This window comes from Drosophila montana, unplaced genomic scaffold (assembly GCF_035044405.1).
Source record: "Drosophila montana isolate Dmon_TW-CO22-7 unplaced genomic scaffold, ASM3504440v1 contig_2668_1, whole genome shotgun sequence".
Classification (NCBI taxonomy): domain Eukaryota; kingdom Metazoa; phylum Arthropoda; class Insecta; order Diptera; family Drosophilidae; genus Drosophila; species Drosophila montana.
In genome coordinates, this window is record NW_026997535.1 from 263,300 (window position 1) to 279,492 (window position 16,193).

Genomic DNA, 16,193 nt, shown 5'->3' on the forward strand with positions numbered 1-16,193 from the left:
GCATGTTTTATTAATGCATTTGCCAAAAATGCCATTCAATATATCATAAATTATTATCAACCTTTTAAGTGTCGCGCTTTTGTCGAATATGTGCATTTATTTGATATCACGCATACGCAACGTGGGCCAGGCGACGCCAACATATCTCTAGTTGAAAACCAAACTGATATTAATTTATAATATTACCGATAATTTGGACAAATTGCGGTCGCAATTACAATAATACAACTACAGCAGCATCCCAATGGAGTTGCTGCATTGTCTGCTCTCTAGATACTCTACAAAGGGTATACCTACCTATACAAATGCATATATATTGCGACATCTTTTACCAGCCAAGTTAACTAAGCAGAATGGAAATATCTAGCAATTTGCTCAGCTTTTGCTTTGAATCTTCCTCTATCCTCTTCCTCTGCTTAATCTTATTTGTGCAGGGTATCTTGTAGTCTGGCATGGAATGCAGCAATTACGTGCTTTTATAGTGTTTGCCATGGCAATTGTTGCCAGAATTTATTTGTATTGTCGACCTAGGGAAAACAATTACTTTGGAATGGAGTGCAAATATGCCAGCTGAAATATTTGTTTAAATTTTCGAGTGCTGTTGTTCGTTAGTTTCCGATTCAAAACTGCAGTTGCACTGCACCACTGCCCCACCCTCCCCCCCTCCCCCTCACTCACCCCTGTGCTGTGTGCAATTTCGCCTTTTGCCCACTTGCCGCAGCGCAGCACCCAAAAGTTGCGCTCATACAATGGGATTGGGCCAATAAGTGACCCACACGCACACGCACACGCACACACACACACGCACACGCACACGCACACGCACACACACATAGAGAACGCCCTGAATGCCGCAGCATTGTTGAATTTTGGTTGGTTGCAAAGTGATTTACGCAATTAAAATAATTTCATTCAAATGGTCCATAATTCAACTGGCATTTCATGCGGCTCTGCAGCGGCCACTTTAGAGTTTGTTCAGCCGCCATGCGACCGACCACGCCCCCAAAAACACCAACAGCCCTTGACAATGCGCGCACCAACACACACACACTGACCATAAATCCGATGTAAAAATGCATACAAAACTATTAGAAATTCGTAGATTATCGCATCAGGCCTTTTTATCATTTGCTGCGCTACGCAGAAGCTTATTAGTTTATGCTTGAAAGAGGCCCTTTCGTAGATGAAAAACTGAGTATTACGAAAAGCGACTATGCTCGTTTACGAATTTCCTAAATACTTGCGGGTCCTGGTGTGTCCTTTGCCAAACAAGCTCCTTGGAGTTGCTGAGATATCCGAATTTTTTGTTTCTCGCAGCCCACGTCAGTAATTTTACAAAAATTGGATTTTTAGATAACTCTTATATCAAGAACATTGTATAGTTCAATATCTTGACTGAGCAAAATGGGGTTGATTCATAAACCCAGTTTTAATTTCAAAGGATTTGATGGACTTTAACTGGCTATAGCTCAGGTAAATGTAGTCCGAACGTGAAAAGATTGGGCGCTTTGAAAACGTGGAGGTCTACAGAATCGTTTGGAACTAACATTTTTTGACTATAGCTCCGAAGCGCTTTTGGCCAAAATTGTGATGTAACCCCTTGCCAATTGCCAAAATTGGATCAAATTTTAGTATGGGCTTTTTTGAATGGCAATTGAAGGTTGAAGGGACCGACTCAAATTTAGCAAGAATTGTGATGTAAAATGTACTAAATTTAGTCGAAATTCATAATTTTGTAATGGCAATTTACAACTGTGATTCGTACGAGTCTTAAAAGGTTTAAATAATTCCAAAATCGGACTTAAAATACTCGAGTTATACCACGTATATATTTAATGTAATCGTGAAACTCAATAGAAATGTTTGACACTACAAACAAACCCAGCATATTCTACTTACGACAAGTTTCGGAAACGGTTTACTCTCGAATCTCTCAAATCCTGAGAGGTCATACAAGTTTCATACAATCCCAACCCGTTTGGCTTATCTCTCATTTGTTTAACTGCTATATTACAGGCCATAAAAGGCTTTCGACGCCCAAAATATGCCGCAAAATTAGCGCATAGAAGCTGCTAAATAGTAGCTAAACTAAATGCCAGATCTAGGGCTCAGGTTGTAACGTGTGAGCGCTTTAAGAGTTAAGTTAAAACATTTCTACGTTCCAGTCACGGCTGCTCTCAAATCAATATCGAGAATGCTGCGACTGCTGCTGGGCAACAAATGTGTCTAATGCCGGGGCATTAAATAAATTCTATCGGCCCAAATTACATGCTGTTGTCCATGGCCATGAGGAAGCGCAAGGACAACAACAACAGGCCACGACCAGCGCTGCGACGGTTGCTTAGGCAACCACACAAAAAAAAAAAAGAATAAAATTTGCATAAGCAGCGCGCAACATTTGGGAGTCAGGCGAGCGTATAAATATTTTTATGCCAACGCAGTCACAAAAATGTCGGGCCGCCAAACTGATCCTGAAAGTGGAGCAAGTTTTATATGCCTCATTGGCGCGCGGTTTGCATGTGGCCATTTTGTGGCTAGCTTGATTATTTTGGACGCGGACATGCATGAGGATTAGCGCCGCTTTGCGGCGCATTTTAATAGAATTACACAATTGCAGAATTGTGCGTTGTCAATTGTTGCTGCAATTTAATTTAACATTTTTAATTTCCGTTTGTCGCATCCTTTACTTTCTGTATGTGTATTTTAATTAATGAGGCATTTCAATTGGTATTCTTGTTTTGTTGTTGCTCTGTCAAAGTTCGCAGCGGATGGAATTATGCGAGAGACTGTTTTGTTTGGAATACTCTTTGCCATGGGCTACAATAACTGCGCAATAAGCTTTGCTGCCAAGAAACAACACGCATTCTAGTCAAGCAGTTGAAAGCAGTGCACGCGGATATTAGACTTGATGCAAGCAGTGCATACAGCATTTCCTTTAATACTTAACATTATTTACTGCGCTCCCTTCCAGCAGGTTTTAATTAATTATCAATTTATGTCTTATTAAAGTTTATTTTTACTTACTTTTGAGCACAAAGCCGAAGCGCATTCTGAAATAAATTGTTGACCAAGCTTTAAATCCATTCTTACGAGCGTTATTTTAAAGAATGTTGCTCGAAATCTATAAAAATAATTTGAGTATGTAAATAGGCATTTGCTTCTCAAAATTAATAGCTAAAAGAGCATGTAATATTTGGGCTTGGCCATGAAATTGATACCTTAGTTTCATTTTTAAGCCCTTTCGATTTATCTGCTGACCCAGTTTTTCAAAGTGCCCAACTGCCATGTTGCCGGCTGCCTGGCTGCAAGAGGACCCAGCTTCGGGCTGCCTGGTTGTTGCTGTCTATAATCCAGAGATTACATGTGACACACGCATACGTTGCAGCTTATTTTTCATTTCTTCGGCTGTCGTTGCCTATTTTCTAGGTGGACAGGCGGGCACAGGCGGGACAGCTGGGCAGGAGCGGGTTGCCGTGAAGGGTATTATGCCAGCTGCTGCTACTGCATTGCATTTTAGTTTGCATAAATAATTGAACAGCTTATATCAAAAGAAATGAAATCGCACGAGTTGCACCAAATCGTAAAGTTATCAAAACACGTAAACGGGTTCTTTTCTTTTAAATAAAAAAATGTTTAATTGTGTTTCATTTTGCACTATTTAATGTACATAGTTGCTGTTGTTGATGTTCATTTTGTTGTTGTTGTTGCAGTTGCAGTGGCACGTGCACACGCTCAACAGTTCACAATTTATGTTTTTTACTAACAAATGCTTTGCTTCTTTTTTTTTTTGTTTTTGTTTTTTATTCTGGCGACATTTGCATATGGTATTTGTTGTTTTTTTTTTCTATTAGTTTTGTTATTGTTGTAATGCTTTGCTAAGTCTTCTATATTATGGCATGCTTACGCGTGTGCTCATTCGTTTTTGTTTGTTTTTGTATTTGTTATCGATTTTGAGCGTCCAATTATACATAGTATTATACTATATTATTATAGTACATATTTGGACTAGCTTTTAATTAACTGTTCTTTTAATTTACTTGTATTTAAATTCAACAGTTAAAAGTACTCGTTATATATGCTTTTAGTTTAGCTTCCTTTCATACAATTCAATTGCTTTATTCAAACGCATAACTAATAACTATGCCATGATGTTGTTTTAATATAATATTTTAAATATGCAGCTTATGTGGATAATTTGGATTACACGCACACACTCACGCACTCGCTTGCATTCAAGGTTCCAAAAGTTGCACTAATTAACTTTAATGTACAGGAATTTATTTTGTCTGATGACCTACAATAGAAGTGTAATTAATATGCTGTGTTTAAATAGTTGCTTTCAACCCTTTTAAGGCTTCAACATAACCAATTGGCTGGCATTTGCTATTACATACACTTATACCCTATATGTATATATATATAGAGTATATATATAGTTTATAAACAGTTTACATTTTGATTGATTAGGTGAGTTGCTTGTGTTTTCTGGTTAAATATGCGCTTTACACCTGAAGAATAAAGGATGTTTTTTGATTTTTACGTAAAACCGAATATCAAAGGCAAAGGTTGCATGAAAGTTATGCACCTTATCGTGGCCAACATATCATTTTATAATCTTATTTTATGTTGCAATCAAGCAGGCATACGCATACTTGTGTGACCTATAGTTATATGACTAACATTAACTTATGTTGATTGGAATGGGACAAACTGTTATTGTTAATATCGTTAATATTAATATTATAATTATTATTATGGTTATTATTATTGCCTGCATTGCAGCAACAATATTGATTGCAAATTATAACATGGCCTTAGATTAAATTTAATTATAATTTAATTGTAGTTCAATTTGCATCACGACGTGCAGCCACAGCCTCAGCCACCTATTTTAATTACATTACCAGTTTTGATAACTTTATAGCCAATAATTGAGCTATATTTGTGATTGTGTTTAACAAATAAAAGTTAGCAAAAATTCCGAATTTTTTTCTGTGGCAATTGATTAAATGTATGTGGCATATATGTGGCGTGTCAACAGAATTTTTATTAAGTTAGCAATTCGCATTGTCCAGTGCCAAATGCAAATTCCAACGTAAAGTGGCTTCAAATTAAATTAATTTGTCGAATTCACAGTCAAATAGAATCAAATGGCAACCATAAAAATATATTTATTAAACTATTGCAAATATAATTAAAAACGCAAAAGTAAGGATATCTTAGGCATGCCGAAGATTTAATACCCTTTTACAGATATGTGTGAATAGCGCAGCTCGAAAATGCTGAGTTTGTTAAAAATATCTTTGAAAACCGAATATTTTCCCATATAAAAACGTACAATTCCACCGATATTTCCTTATAATAAAGAAGTGGATCTCGCGTATATATGAGAATCATAATGGAACTAATAAATTCCAAGTTTTGTCAATTTATCTTAATATGAAATAGAGGGTTCATATCAGAGCCAACTTTTTGACCGATTGCTCCTAATACAGTTAAATGATATAGTAGTCTGATTCGGACGGTTCCCACATATGTACTGCCTGAAATAGAAAGAAGGACCTATGCGCAGTATCAAGACAAAAGCTTTAAAACTGCCAGACTAGTTCGCATAGAAACAGATAGGCGGACCGAAGGACGGACGGACGGACGGACAGTCGGACATGGCTATATGAACTTGGCTGTTATGCTCATCTAGAATATATATATTTTGTGGGGTTGGTGATATCTTCTTCTATGTGTTACACATTTCATGACAAAATTATACTCTCCTCTATAAGGATATAAAAATATAAGTTCGAATCAAATCAAATGAAATGAAATTAAAGCTGTTATTTCTGATGCCTGGAATAATAAATAAATAAATATTACATTTTTTTGTTAAATATGTGAAGATAATGCAGCTTAATGCGATAAACAAATATTATTAACAAATCGTTTTGCTTTAAAATAAATAAAATAAGCACATCATGAAAAGTTGAGGGCCTAATTTGATATTTGCCAAGGCTTTCCAGCTTTTTTCCATGCAGGTCTGTTCTACTTCTTACTATTTTTCATATTGGAATACCAAATTAATTGGCATTTATTGATTCAAAAAATAAATATATATATAGAGCATAACATTGGAGAAGGCGAGGAAAAAATGCGCTGAGCAAATATTTGCATGATATGGCAATTAATTTAAATATTTGAAGGCCCACTCAATCTGTGAGTGTTATTTCTGTTGTGGCTGCCACGTTTTTCTCTAATTATTTAATGCGCCTCGCTCGCTTCGTATTTATGTATTTATTTAAAGAGCCATTGCAAAACCTCTTGATTTTTTCTCTCGCTTTTCATATTTTATGTGTCTTTTTGTTTTTTTTTTTTGTTTGCTTATTTGCTGTTGTGTGATAAATTTGATATTGCAATTACGTTAATAAGTTTACGTTAGTTATTTACACGCTGCTTAAACTATACAAAATACACATTAAATGTTTATTCATTTGCCTATGTAGGGGGCGTGGCGGAGGGGGAGGGGGGCGAGGGAACATTTTTGTTAGGAGTGCGGCAGCATCTACTTAAGAGTTGTACACATATGAATTGCTAGTTTATAACTGGCAACAGGACTTGACAAATAACTAAATATGCCAGTATTTAGCTAGTCGTGACCGTCATATGCACTTACAGATACAGATACAGATACATACACATTGAGATATATAGATACATACACATTGTGGATACATTCGCGCACACATTTCATGTGGCTGCTTAGTTCGCGTTGTTAAGTCCGGCTGCATGCGATCATCTGTGGCAGCTGCGTTTAGCGTGGGCGTGGGCGTGGGCGTGGCACGCCTGTCGACTGTTGCTGCTGCTGCGGCTGGCCGCAGGCGACGCTTCAAGGCCGCCGCCAGCAGCAGCACGTTTCGCAGCTGCTGTTGCCGCTGCTGCTGCTGATGATGTTGTTGTTCTTCGGATGTCACTTTCACTGGCCGCGAGCGTGACGTCTCGGCTGCGAGTGCCCCATGTGGCGAGTGTGGCACAATGCTGCTGCTGCCGCTGACTGTAACCGAGCACCAGGCCCAGCAGCATGACAATTGTCAGCCAATTGTACTGGCAACCGGATGAGCCAGTTTGCATTGCCTCCGGATGTTCACCTGAAATTATGGCCCGAACTAATTTCAACTTTATTGCATTGTCTTGAGCTTAGATATTAAATTTGTACTTGAACAATAAGCAACTAAATAAATGCGAGTTTGCCTCTCTCTCTCTCTCTCTGTGTGCGTGTGTGTGTGTGGATGTGCGTGTGTGTGTGTGGATGTGCGTGTGGATGTGGATGTGACTGTGTTTGTGTGTGGCAAGTTAGCTGCCAACTCAAGTAGTTGTTCTTGTTGCTGTTTGTCTCTTTATTTGTTGCGCTCTGTTTGGCTTTTGTACATACAAGTGTTTATTTGTAGCTGTCTGTGTGTGCGTGTGTGCATAACACATATATGTTTAATTAATGTGCAGCTTCTGTTTGCCCAGTTGCCCCAAAAGTGCCGACATTTGATTTGCCGTCAGCTGTCAGTTCTTGTGCCTGCAACATTTAAATGCAAATGGCAGCAAGGCAAATGATCAGCTAATTTGGGAAGAAGTTGGCAATTTAATTAAATTAAATTTTTTAATTTCAAAATATTATTTCCATTTATGCCGAAACAATAAAATATGCGCAACCCCCGAAAGTATGCAGCACCATAAAATAAATTAGTGTTATTAAGTGGTGTTAACACACACACACACACACACACACACACACGCACATCGTTGCGTGTGCACGCGATGTGTGCTTCTTTACAAAAAAAACGGTTGCCCACGGGAGCTAACGCCTTGCCTCTTCTCCTCTCTCTCTGCCTCTCTCTTACACACACGCACACATCGTGTGCCTTTGTGTGTGTGCTGGTAATTGATTGAGTTCAATTTTTCAAGCAATTAACTTGTGCACTTGAAACTCAATACAATGTGCAAACAAACAGACCCCGGCAGCCCTCCGCCCGCAATCCAGTTCGGGTAGCCGATGACGCAACACGCGGCGTATGCGCAATGTCGCAGCTGATTCAGCGGCAACTGCTGCGCGTTACGTGAGACGATCGTATTAGCTAAAGCTAGATTGAATTCAATATAAATAATCTGAGTTGATAGAATCGCTCTGATATAACTGCGTATGTTTTTATGCTTGCAGCAATTCGTGGACTTCATCCGTCATGTGTCGCGCTTTAAACGTGATTTGCGTCAGAGGCGTGTACTTCCTTGGAACCAGTGCTGCCCACGCCTGCTGGCCACAGGCTTCAATTTGAACACGAATTGGTTTTTTTCGTCATGTTGCGGTTGGAGCTGCGCAGCAGCTGCTTAATAAATTTCTAGCCGCAGCGTTGAAAATAAACATATTACGCATACGCAACGTGGGCGGCCTGTGGCTAGGCTAGCGAGACAGGGCCGGGCAGAGAGGTGTGAGCTGGGGCAAATGTAACAATGTATTTGTTGACAGGACAGGAATTATTAATAACGTACGTGGCGCACATAATTCATCATCAGAGCAGACACAAGGCCACAGAATCCGGATTGCCTTCAACTGCGCATATCTAAAATATCTTTGGGCTGCGGCTGTGAAAACACAAGTCACAAGCCGGCTAAGCCAAATAAAAGCGCATAAACTGAGAGAGCGAGAGGCAGATAGAGAAAAAATAAAGTAAGAGCCAAGTAAAATATGCAAAATTAGCGCTGATGGATTTTCAGGAAGGAAGCCAGGGCATGCAAAGGCGGCAGGAAGGAGCTAAGCAAGTAGCTAGCTTCAGACACAGACAAAAGCACGCACACAGAACGAAGAACGCAGGACAAAGGACGAAGGACGTGCCGGCAACAGGAGCAGCAGCAGCAGCAGCAGCAGCAGCAGCAGCAGCAGCCAACAGTTGCAATGCACGTTAGTTTTTGAGTGTTTTTATGAGGAGCTTTGCATACTTTGGCAGTATTTTTACATTTTATAGCGCGTTTTGTTTGTGCAGTCGCCGGATGACGGCGAGTAATGTTTGACGGCTGAGAGAGCGCTCTTTAAGTGCATCTCAAGTGTGACACAAAGCGCCGATTTAGCCTGATTTGGCTTAAGTGGGCATTCAATTAGCATACTGTATATGCTATTCAATGCTGATTCACACTTAATTCGCACTCAGATTGCGCTCAAGGTCTTTCCTTTGTGTGTGTGTTTGTGTTTGTGCTATTATTTGCAATTGCTTCTCTCACTTATAATTGTAAAAACATTTCACAGTTCATTTGCGCTTCCGTTTCGTGCTTCATCGCACACTTATTGTTAAATAATTACCATTATCAAGTGCAAGTAAGTGCGAAATAGCTAAAATGTTGATTGCCATTAAATTGTGATTTGACAGAAATTTCTCCAGAGCTTTTCGCCCGCGTCACGTCTCGTGTTGGGACTCGTAAATTAAGTCAAATACGAGCAAAATGGTCAGTGAAGCGAAGTCGTGGCCTCTGCCACTGCTTTACACTGGTTAACAAAAATTGGGCCGAACAATCGGATTGCATATTAAGTGTGACCGCATGTAAGTGTGACTGTGTAGCCCTCATTCCTTCTTCTTCTTTCCGTGTGACAGTATTTGCGAAATATTTCACAACCGAGTCTGATTTTATGTTTAACTCAGCCCGCATTTATTTATGTGACTGCATTCCAGTGTAATGCTTGTGTTTTCTGTGATCGGGTCCCTCGATGCTCTATGCTCGCCTCTATTGTTCAACTTTGCGTGCTTTTCAATTATGCATTAAACTACCGCTTATATTACCGTTGCCATAAAAACTATTTGCAGCTGCTGTTGCTCGCCCCTTCGTCTACGGCTGCCACTGTTTGACACCGTGCACATCCGGCTTGGGCTTGATAAGCATTTTACCACTTTTATCGCAGCACATGCAATACCCAGCTGGGGCCAAGGCGGCGAGCGGTTGGAGCGCCTGCTGAGGTGCATACCGCTCGAAGCTGGACGCTTTTTATTTTCTACTTTGCTGCGAGTTTATAAATAAAATGTGCATATGCGACACTCGCGCACGCAATGGCAATGGCTGCCGTGGCAGGGCGACAGGGCGGCAGGGCACAGAAAATACTAGCGCGCGAACAAAAACCGGAAGCCATGCATCGCAGTCAGCGTCCTTCGAGCTGCCCGTTCCTGTCCACATTCACATCCACATGCACGTTCATATCCTCCTCCTCCTTCTCCCCCTCCTTCTCCTCGTCCTTGTCCACGTCCTGTTATTGTTTTTGCCACACGTCGCGGTTGGTAAAGTTGCGCCTGGCATTTCGGTCTTGTTTTTCATTCTGCGCTGACATTTACTTCGCTGTCATTAATTTTAAGCTGCATGCTTCTGGGCTCTGCCCAAATTGCGAGCACTCGCACTTGCACTTGCCTGCCTTCCAGTCATTCGTTTTCCCAGCTAGCAGCTAGCAACTTTTTGCCAATATCCATTAAAATCTACCTATTAAAAATATATCACTCGTATATCTGGCATAGTATGCATTCCTCTAATGAGGTGTAACAGTCAAGATAGTCACAATTTGTATGGTATTCTTTTTCACAGATAAATCAAAATGTATCGAGAACTCGTTCCTTCTACCTGCTTGCAGCTTAATTGAGGTAAAATCGTGTTGTTTTCACTTTAGGCACATTTATCTTTGTAAAATAAAGTTAAGCTTGCCAGATCTTTAGAAGCTTTCGGCCTGGCTGTCTCTTTTGCTTAGAAAGCAATTGAAAAGTTTTGATTTTCATTTAATTTCAATTCTTTTCAGTTTTGTTGCTGTTAAATTTAGTTTTGATTTTATTTTTGGCACAAAACTATTTGCCAAGTTTTGCATTTAATGCGCAAATACGCATTATGCTCCTCTCCTTATCCAACTATCTATCTAACTGTCTATCTCTACGCCTGTCGGTGTGTCCGCTTGTTTGCTTGTCCCTCCGTCTGTCTGTTTGTTTGTTTGTTCGTGTATCTGTGTCTTCGTGAGTGTCTCTTCTGCAGTCCCCGACATTTGTCTGGCTGTAATACTATCTTCTTACAATATTGTCGTTGCTCGTTTGTAGCTAAATTTCGTTTCGTTTCGTTTTGTAGCAAAACTTTTTGTTGCCCTGCCTGAAATAATAATTGAATGTCACTTGAACGACAAGTTGGGCCCCGGTCGAACCTCCCCTCTTTGTTTGAAATCCCCCTCTGACCACCCCCCCATTCGAAAAGTAGCAACAATTTTGTCAAAGTGACAAAATGGCGTTTCGAGCCAAAAAATTGAAACTTGCTTTTGCATGGCTTAGCCAAGTTTCTAAGTTTGTGTGTGTTAGTGTGTGTGTGTGTGTGGATGCTGCTGTCGTACTTTATCAGCGGTTTAGCTGGCTTTTGCTGGGCTTACAAGAATCTGGGCCGAAAATTTGAATTGAATTTTGAGCAGCTCAAGAGGAATTTTTAATTGAGAGCCGTGGCCAAAAACGAGTGCACCCTGCAAGTCTAAGCACTTTGGTGAGCTTCGGGGCAGACCGCAAAAATAGTTATAGTTAGTTTTTGAAGCCGCCCTAACCCACCCACCCCCCGCCAATCCCACATTCAAGCCAAAAAACCAGAGCCCAGCAAGAGCCACATTTTAAGTCACAGAAAGCGACTCATATAAATCACGAATGAATTAAGTGTGGTTATGTTCTTGTTGTTATTATTGCTGGCCAGCTCTATTTGCCATCTCTCTCTCTCTTTATCACTGTATATGTGTCTCTATCTAGCTCTATTTATCTGTAGGTTTGCCTTTAGCGCGCTTCATTTTCGTTGTCGTTTTTCTCTCTATTTTTATTTGCTGTCTTTTGATAAACTTGAGACGTGCGGCGACTGAGCTCGTTTAATGCGTGTGGCTAGTGTGTCTGTGTGTGAGTGTGTGTGAGTGTGTGTGTGTGTGTGGTTTACTGTTTGTATAAGTCAAACCCACACTGAGATTGAGAATGAGCCCAATACATTGACAGAGAGCTGAACCGCTTCTCATTTCACTCATTGCGGTCAAGGCGCCTTTGACGTTGTCTTGTCTCTCTGTCTCTTTGTCTGCCAATGTGTGTGGCTGGCTATTTGAATGCTTTATTTGCACGTGTTGACGTACCAAGCGCTTCACCGACACACACATGTGTACATCAACACTTGGGATTAGCTGGCCAAAAAGGCCTTGCTGCTCAGCCAAGCACAAAGACTTGCCAAATGGGGATTACCAAACAAATTGCGCTGCTAATGTGACGCACTCTGCTAGCAAATTTTTGCTAAGGAGGGGGCAAATCGAAAGAGTGTTGCATACTTTTTTGGATGGCTAACAAATGTAAAGTTTCCATTATGTGTAAAGAAATTAATTGACGCCCACACAATTTGGCAAGTGCTTGTCCTTGCCGCCGACTGCTGACATACGTGTAGCATTGATGCACATACTTGGGTTTTCTAGCTCATGTCCTTGGCAACGCCTTCGACAGCAAAAAGTTTGTCTATACTATTCGACTGTGTGTCTACGAGTGCTTGTGTGTGTGTGTGTGCGTTGACCTATCAGTTTACGTGCCATTTAGCACTCAATTAAATTCGTACGGCACAAACACACACGCAGCACATTTGAGTAAATGTGCGCTCATCAGCAAGGAGTAAAGCAAAAGAAGCAACAAGGAGCAGCAAAGTGTGGCCAGAAGTTGCTTTATTCGAGAACCAGTTGCTGGTTGTGGCTATTAATCAAAGCACTAAGCATTTGCTGAAAGCAATTTATTTCGTTATCGAGCGGATTTGCGCACCCAAGAGCAAAGGATCCGTGCAAGAGAGGGCCAAAAGAAATGGACGTATAGTTGCATTTTACTCGTCAGCTCGAGCTTGGAAATTTCTACATGTGAATTATGTACACTTATTAAAAGCATGCATTACTCATATTTATATTGATCTGCAGCCCAAATATTTTATTTAAATTATCTGTGCTGACAGCTGCTGCTTCCTGCCTCCTGCTTCCTGCCTGCTGCCTGCCAGCCAGCTGCAAAGATTTCTAATTTGGAGAGCAAATAAATGAGTTTCGTTCGGATTTCAATTAGTTTTGCTGGCTGGCAAGTGCTCAAAGGGTTCGCCACCAACACTTCCAACACTTCAACACTTTTCTGCTGATTTATCTAACGAATTTTATCAAAGCACTGCAGACGTGCACTCACTGGCTTCCAACTCGTTGCCTCGCAAAGCAAAGTCCTCTTACTCTACACTTCGGCAGCAACAGCAACAACAACAAAAACACTCATACGAAGTGTGTTGCGCTTGAGCATTTTGAATTACTTTTTTGATGTTTGACGCCTGATTAAACAGCCGCCCAGCCTCTGACAGGATTACATTACCAGCCGCCGTTCACAGACCAGACGTAACGCTGCCATTCGATTTGGTGATGTGCTGCTTGGCCCATTACGTGGCCAGGCAATTGAATTAGGATTATATTGGTGGCCTATGTCAAGCTTATTGACTGGCTGATTGACTGACACAGTGCTTAAATGATTGCCAAATCAGGCAAAAGTGCACTTAGCGTCAAGTTAGTTTTCAACTCGAAAGCCCAACCAGCGCAAATTTTATTAAATGCAATTGAGTTGTTTTCGCTTTAAAAAAACGTTGAAGGCAAAAAAAATTAAATTGACAGTCAGATCTTCAGATCTCTAATGAAATGCTATTTATTTCAAAACTGCAAATCGGATATGAATCTTATGTGATATAAGTTATGGTTTCAAAAGCTTGACTTTGGCTTTATTTCTTAGCACTTTAGCTTCTGTGAATAAAGAAAAAAGACTCAAGATAAATGCAACAAGTGTATCAAATAAAATGAACATTTTTCTCTCCACCAAAGAAAAGAACTGCCAATTCTATAGAAAACGCTTCATGTGAAATTTCATTATATTAACAAATACTGTGAATGCCTTTTTGAAACTAATTAAATGAATGCATTTTGGCAAAGAATAAACAAAAGTTTCAGATTTGTTTTGTTTGTTGTAGCCAGGAGAGGCAAAGGCAAATATTTTCAAGATAAAAACCTGAATATTTCGCACTGAAGAGAGCTTAGCTTATAGAACATCTATTTCGCACACATTTATAACAATTTCATGTGTACGCGCCTTGGGATAGTCCGGTCCATATCAAAATGTTAGTTAAAGTTTATGCTGTCAATGTGCTAAACATTGCAACTAGAAACGGTGACAATTTTTGGGGCCAAGAACTTTGGCATGACCATAACAATATGTTGCGGGTGTGTGTGTGTGTGTGGGGGTGTGTTCGTGGCAAAGTTGCCAAACTAAACGTGTATGGCTGGTTGTGTCGCATAGCTCGTGTGGAACAAGCAGCAGTTTTACCTGTGCAGCTGCCTCAAGTGCTCCATAAGTAGTGCTGTATGCTTCGTGTCCTCCCAGCTCTATCTATCTACATGTGTGAGTACGCGTTTAGTTACAGCATTTTGTGGTTAGTAAAACATTGCAGCTTCAGCTCAGCTTACACACACACACAGGCAACTAAGCAGCACAAGTTGCATTCTGGGTCAGCTTTTGCGGACCGGCCGTTGGGGAGCTGCTCGACGTGCCCATTGCCAGGCAGCGTGTAAGTGGCAGACAGCCAGTTGGAGGGACAGGCCCAGTATGGGGGCGGGCTGTCTAACGGTTGAACGTGCACTACACATATGCCATTGCAGGCGCCATTGCGGAGCACCTCAAATATTATTACCGGCATTTTCACTGATATTGTCGTGTGCATGAAATGAGACTCGACACTCAGCTGCCGCTGCCCCAGCCCGAGACACAGCACCCTGCTGGCTGACCAAGCGGACACTGGCATGTTAACTGGACATGTATTAAAGCCAACTTTAAGGGAAATGTTGTTAAAAAGTTTGCAGCGACGCAAATACGAATCTGAGAGCAGCGGCAGCAACTTTAATCCAATTTCAAGTAACCGACTCGCAAAATGAGTTTGTTGCACATGAGTAACAGAGGGGGGGGGTTTGCAACAAATAAAATTAAAAGGAAAATAAAGTTGTGCGGTTAAAGCGCTTGCAAAACGATGACATATTTTCGCGCAGTGCTTGTTGCGGCATTAAAAATGCAGCAACATAATAAAATATTACGCATACGCAGCGTGCAACAAAAATGTCGAAATACAATTACGAGCAACTTAACAATATCTGTGCGTGTATGTGTGAAGTGTGTGTGTTTCTGTGCTGTTATGTGAGCATTGCATGGCATAAAAAGAAACAAGAGCATTTTTTATTTAATTTTACTGCAATTGCAGTTGTTGTTGCTGCCTGCTTTGTTCTGTTTGCAGCGCACTTGAAACTTGTGCGCCGCACGCAGCCGAGCGCTTAATTTGCAACATTTCTTTTGTTACAAGCAGCAGGCGCAACAACATGTCGCTGCCACGCCTTAAAGCACAGGCAACAACAACAACAGCAGCAACAACAACAACTCGCACATTGTAAATAAGATGTAATAATTTTAAAAACCGTCAACAGAACCGAGCAAGAAACAAGCTTGAGGTGGATGAAAAACCAGAACAGCTGGGGTTGTTGCGACGTTCGCTTGAGTTGCCCCTAACCTACTCTGCGCGCGCGGGTTGCATAAATGTCTGGGCACAACAAGAAAAAAACCTATTAGGCTGCCTGCGACAGTCAGCTCAAAAGTTGCTGTGCTGGAAGGGGGTTGGGTCGGGGTGGTCGGTTGGGCTTGTAGCCATCATCATTGGCACAAAAAGCGCAACGTTGCATGTTGCAATTGACAGCAGCAAGACCTAGCTGCAGCTGCAGCTGCAGATGCAAAAGCAACAAGACAAGCAAAATAGTACACACACACACACACACACACACAGACATGGGCACACACACACACACTCACATACATATACACAAGGAAGTTTGCCTAAGGCGGCTAGCAGCTGCTTCTTACGCTGTTCGCCAAAAAAACCATTTTGTAATTAAGTGCTGCTGGCAAAGTGTTGCCCCTTGTATGTGTGTGTGTGTGCGTGTGTGTGTGTAGTTATTGGTAGCGTGTAATGAGCGTAAACTGCGCGCTGCCCATTTGGCAGCTGCAACAGTCAGCTTTCGTCGTCTGGGCGGCATGTGGGCGTGGTCATGCGATGGCCCTCAGCCATGTTAGCGCATTTGTTTGTTTACTCAAGTTTGGCCAAAA

General features: G+C 41.1%; 1 protein-coding gene across 3 annotated transcripts in view; it reads right to left on the reverse strand.

Moving 5' to 3' along the window:
* Positions 1 to 6,516: 6,516 nt before the first annotated feature.
* dpr6 (defective proboscis extension response 6) overlaps positions 6,517 to 16,193 on the reverse strand; it is a 92,453-nt gene continuing 82,776 nt past the window's right edge. For 2 of the 3 annotated variants that reach the window (XM_064683941.1, XM_064683943.1), the window contains one exon: positions 6,517 to 7,154. In XM_064683941.1, coding sequence (XP_064540011.1) covers positions 6,784 to 7,154 — 371 coding nt within the window. In that variant the 3' untranslated portion in view covers positions 6,517 to 6,783. The remainder of the gene's footprint in view (positions 7,155 to 16,193) is intronic. The other variant, XM_064683942.1, reaches the window with a different exon arrangement.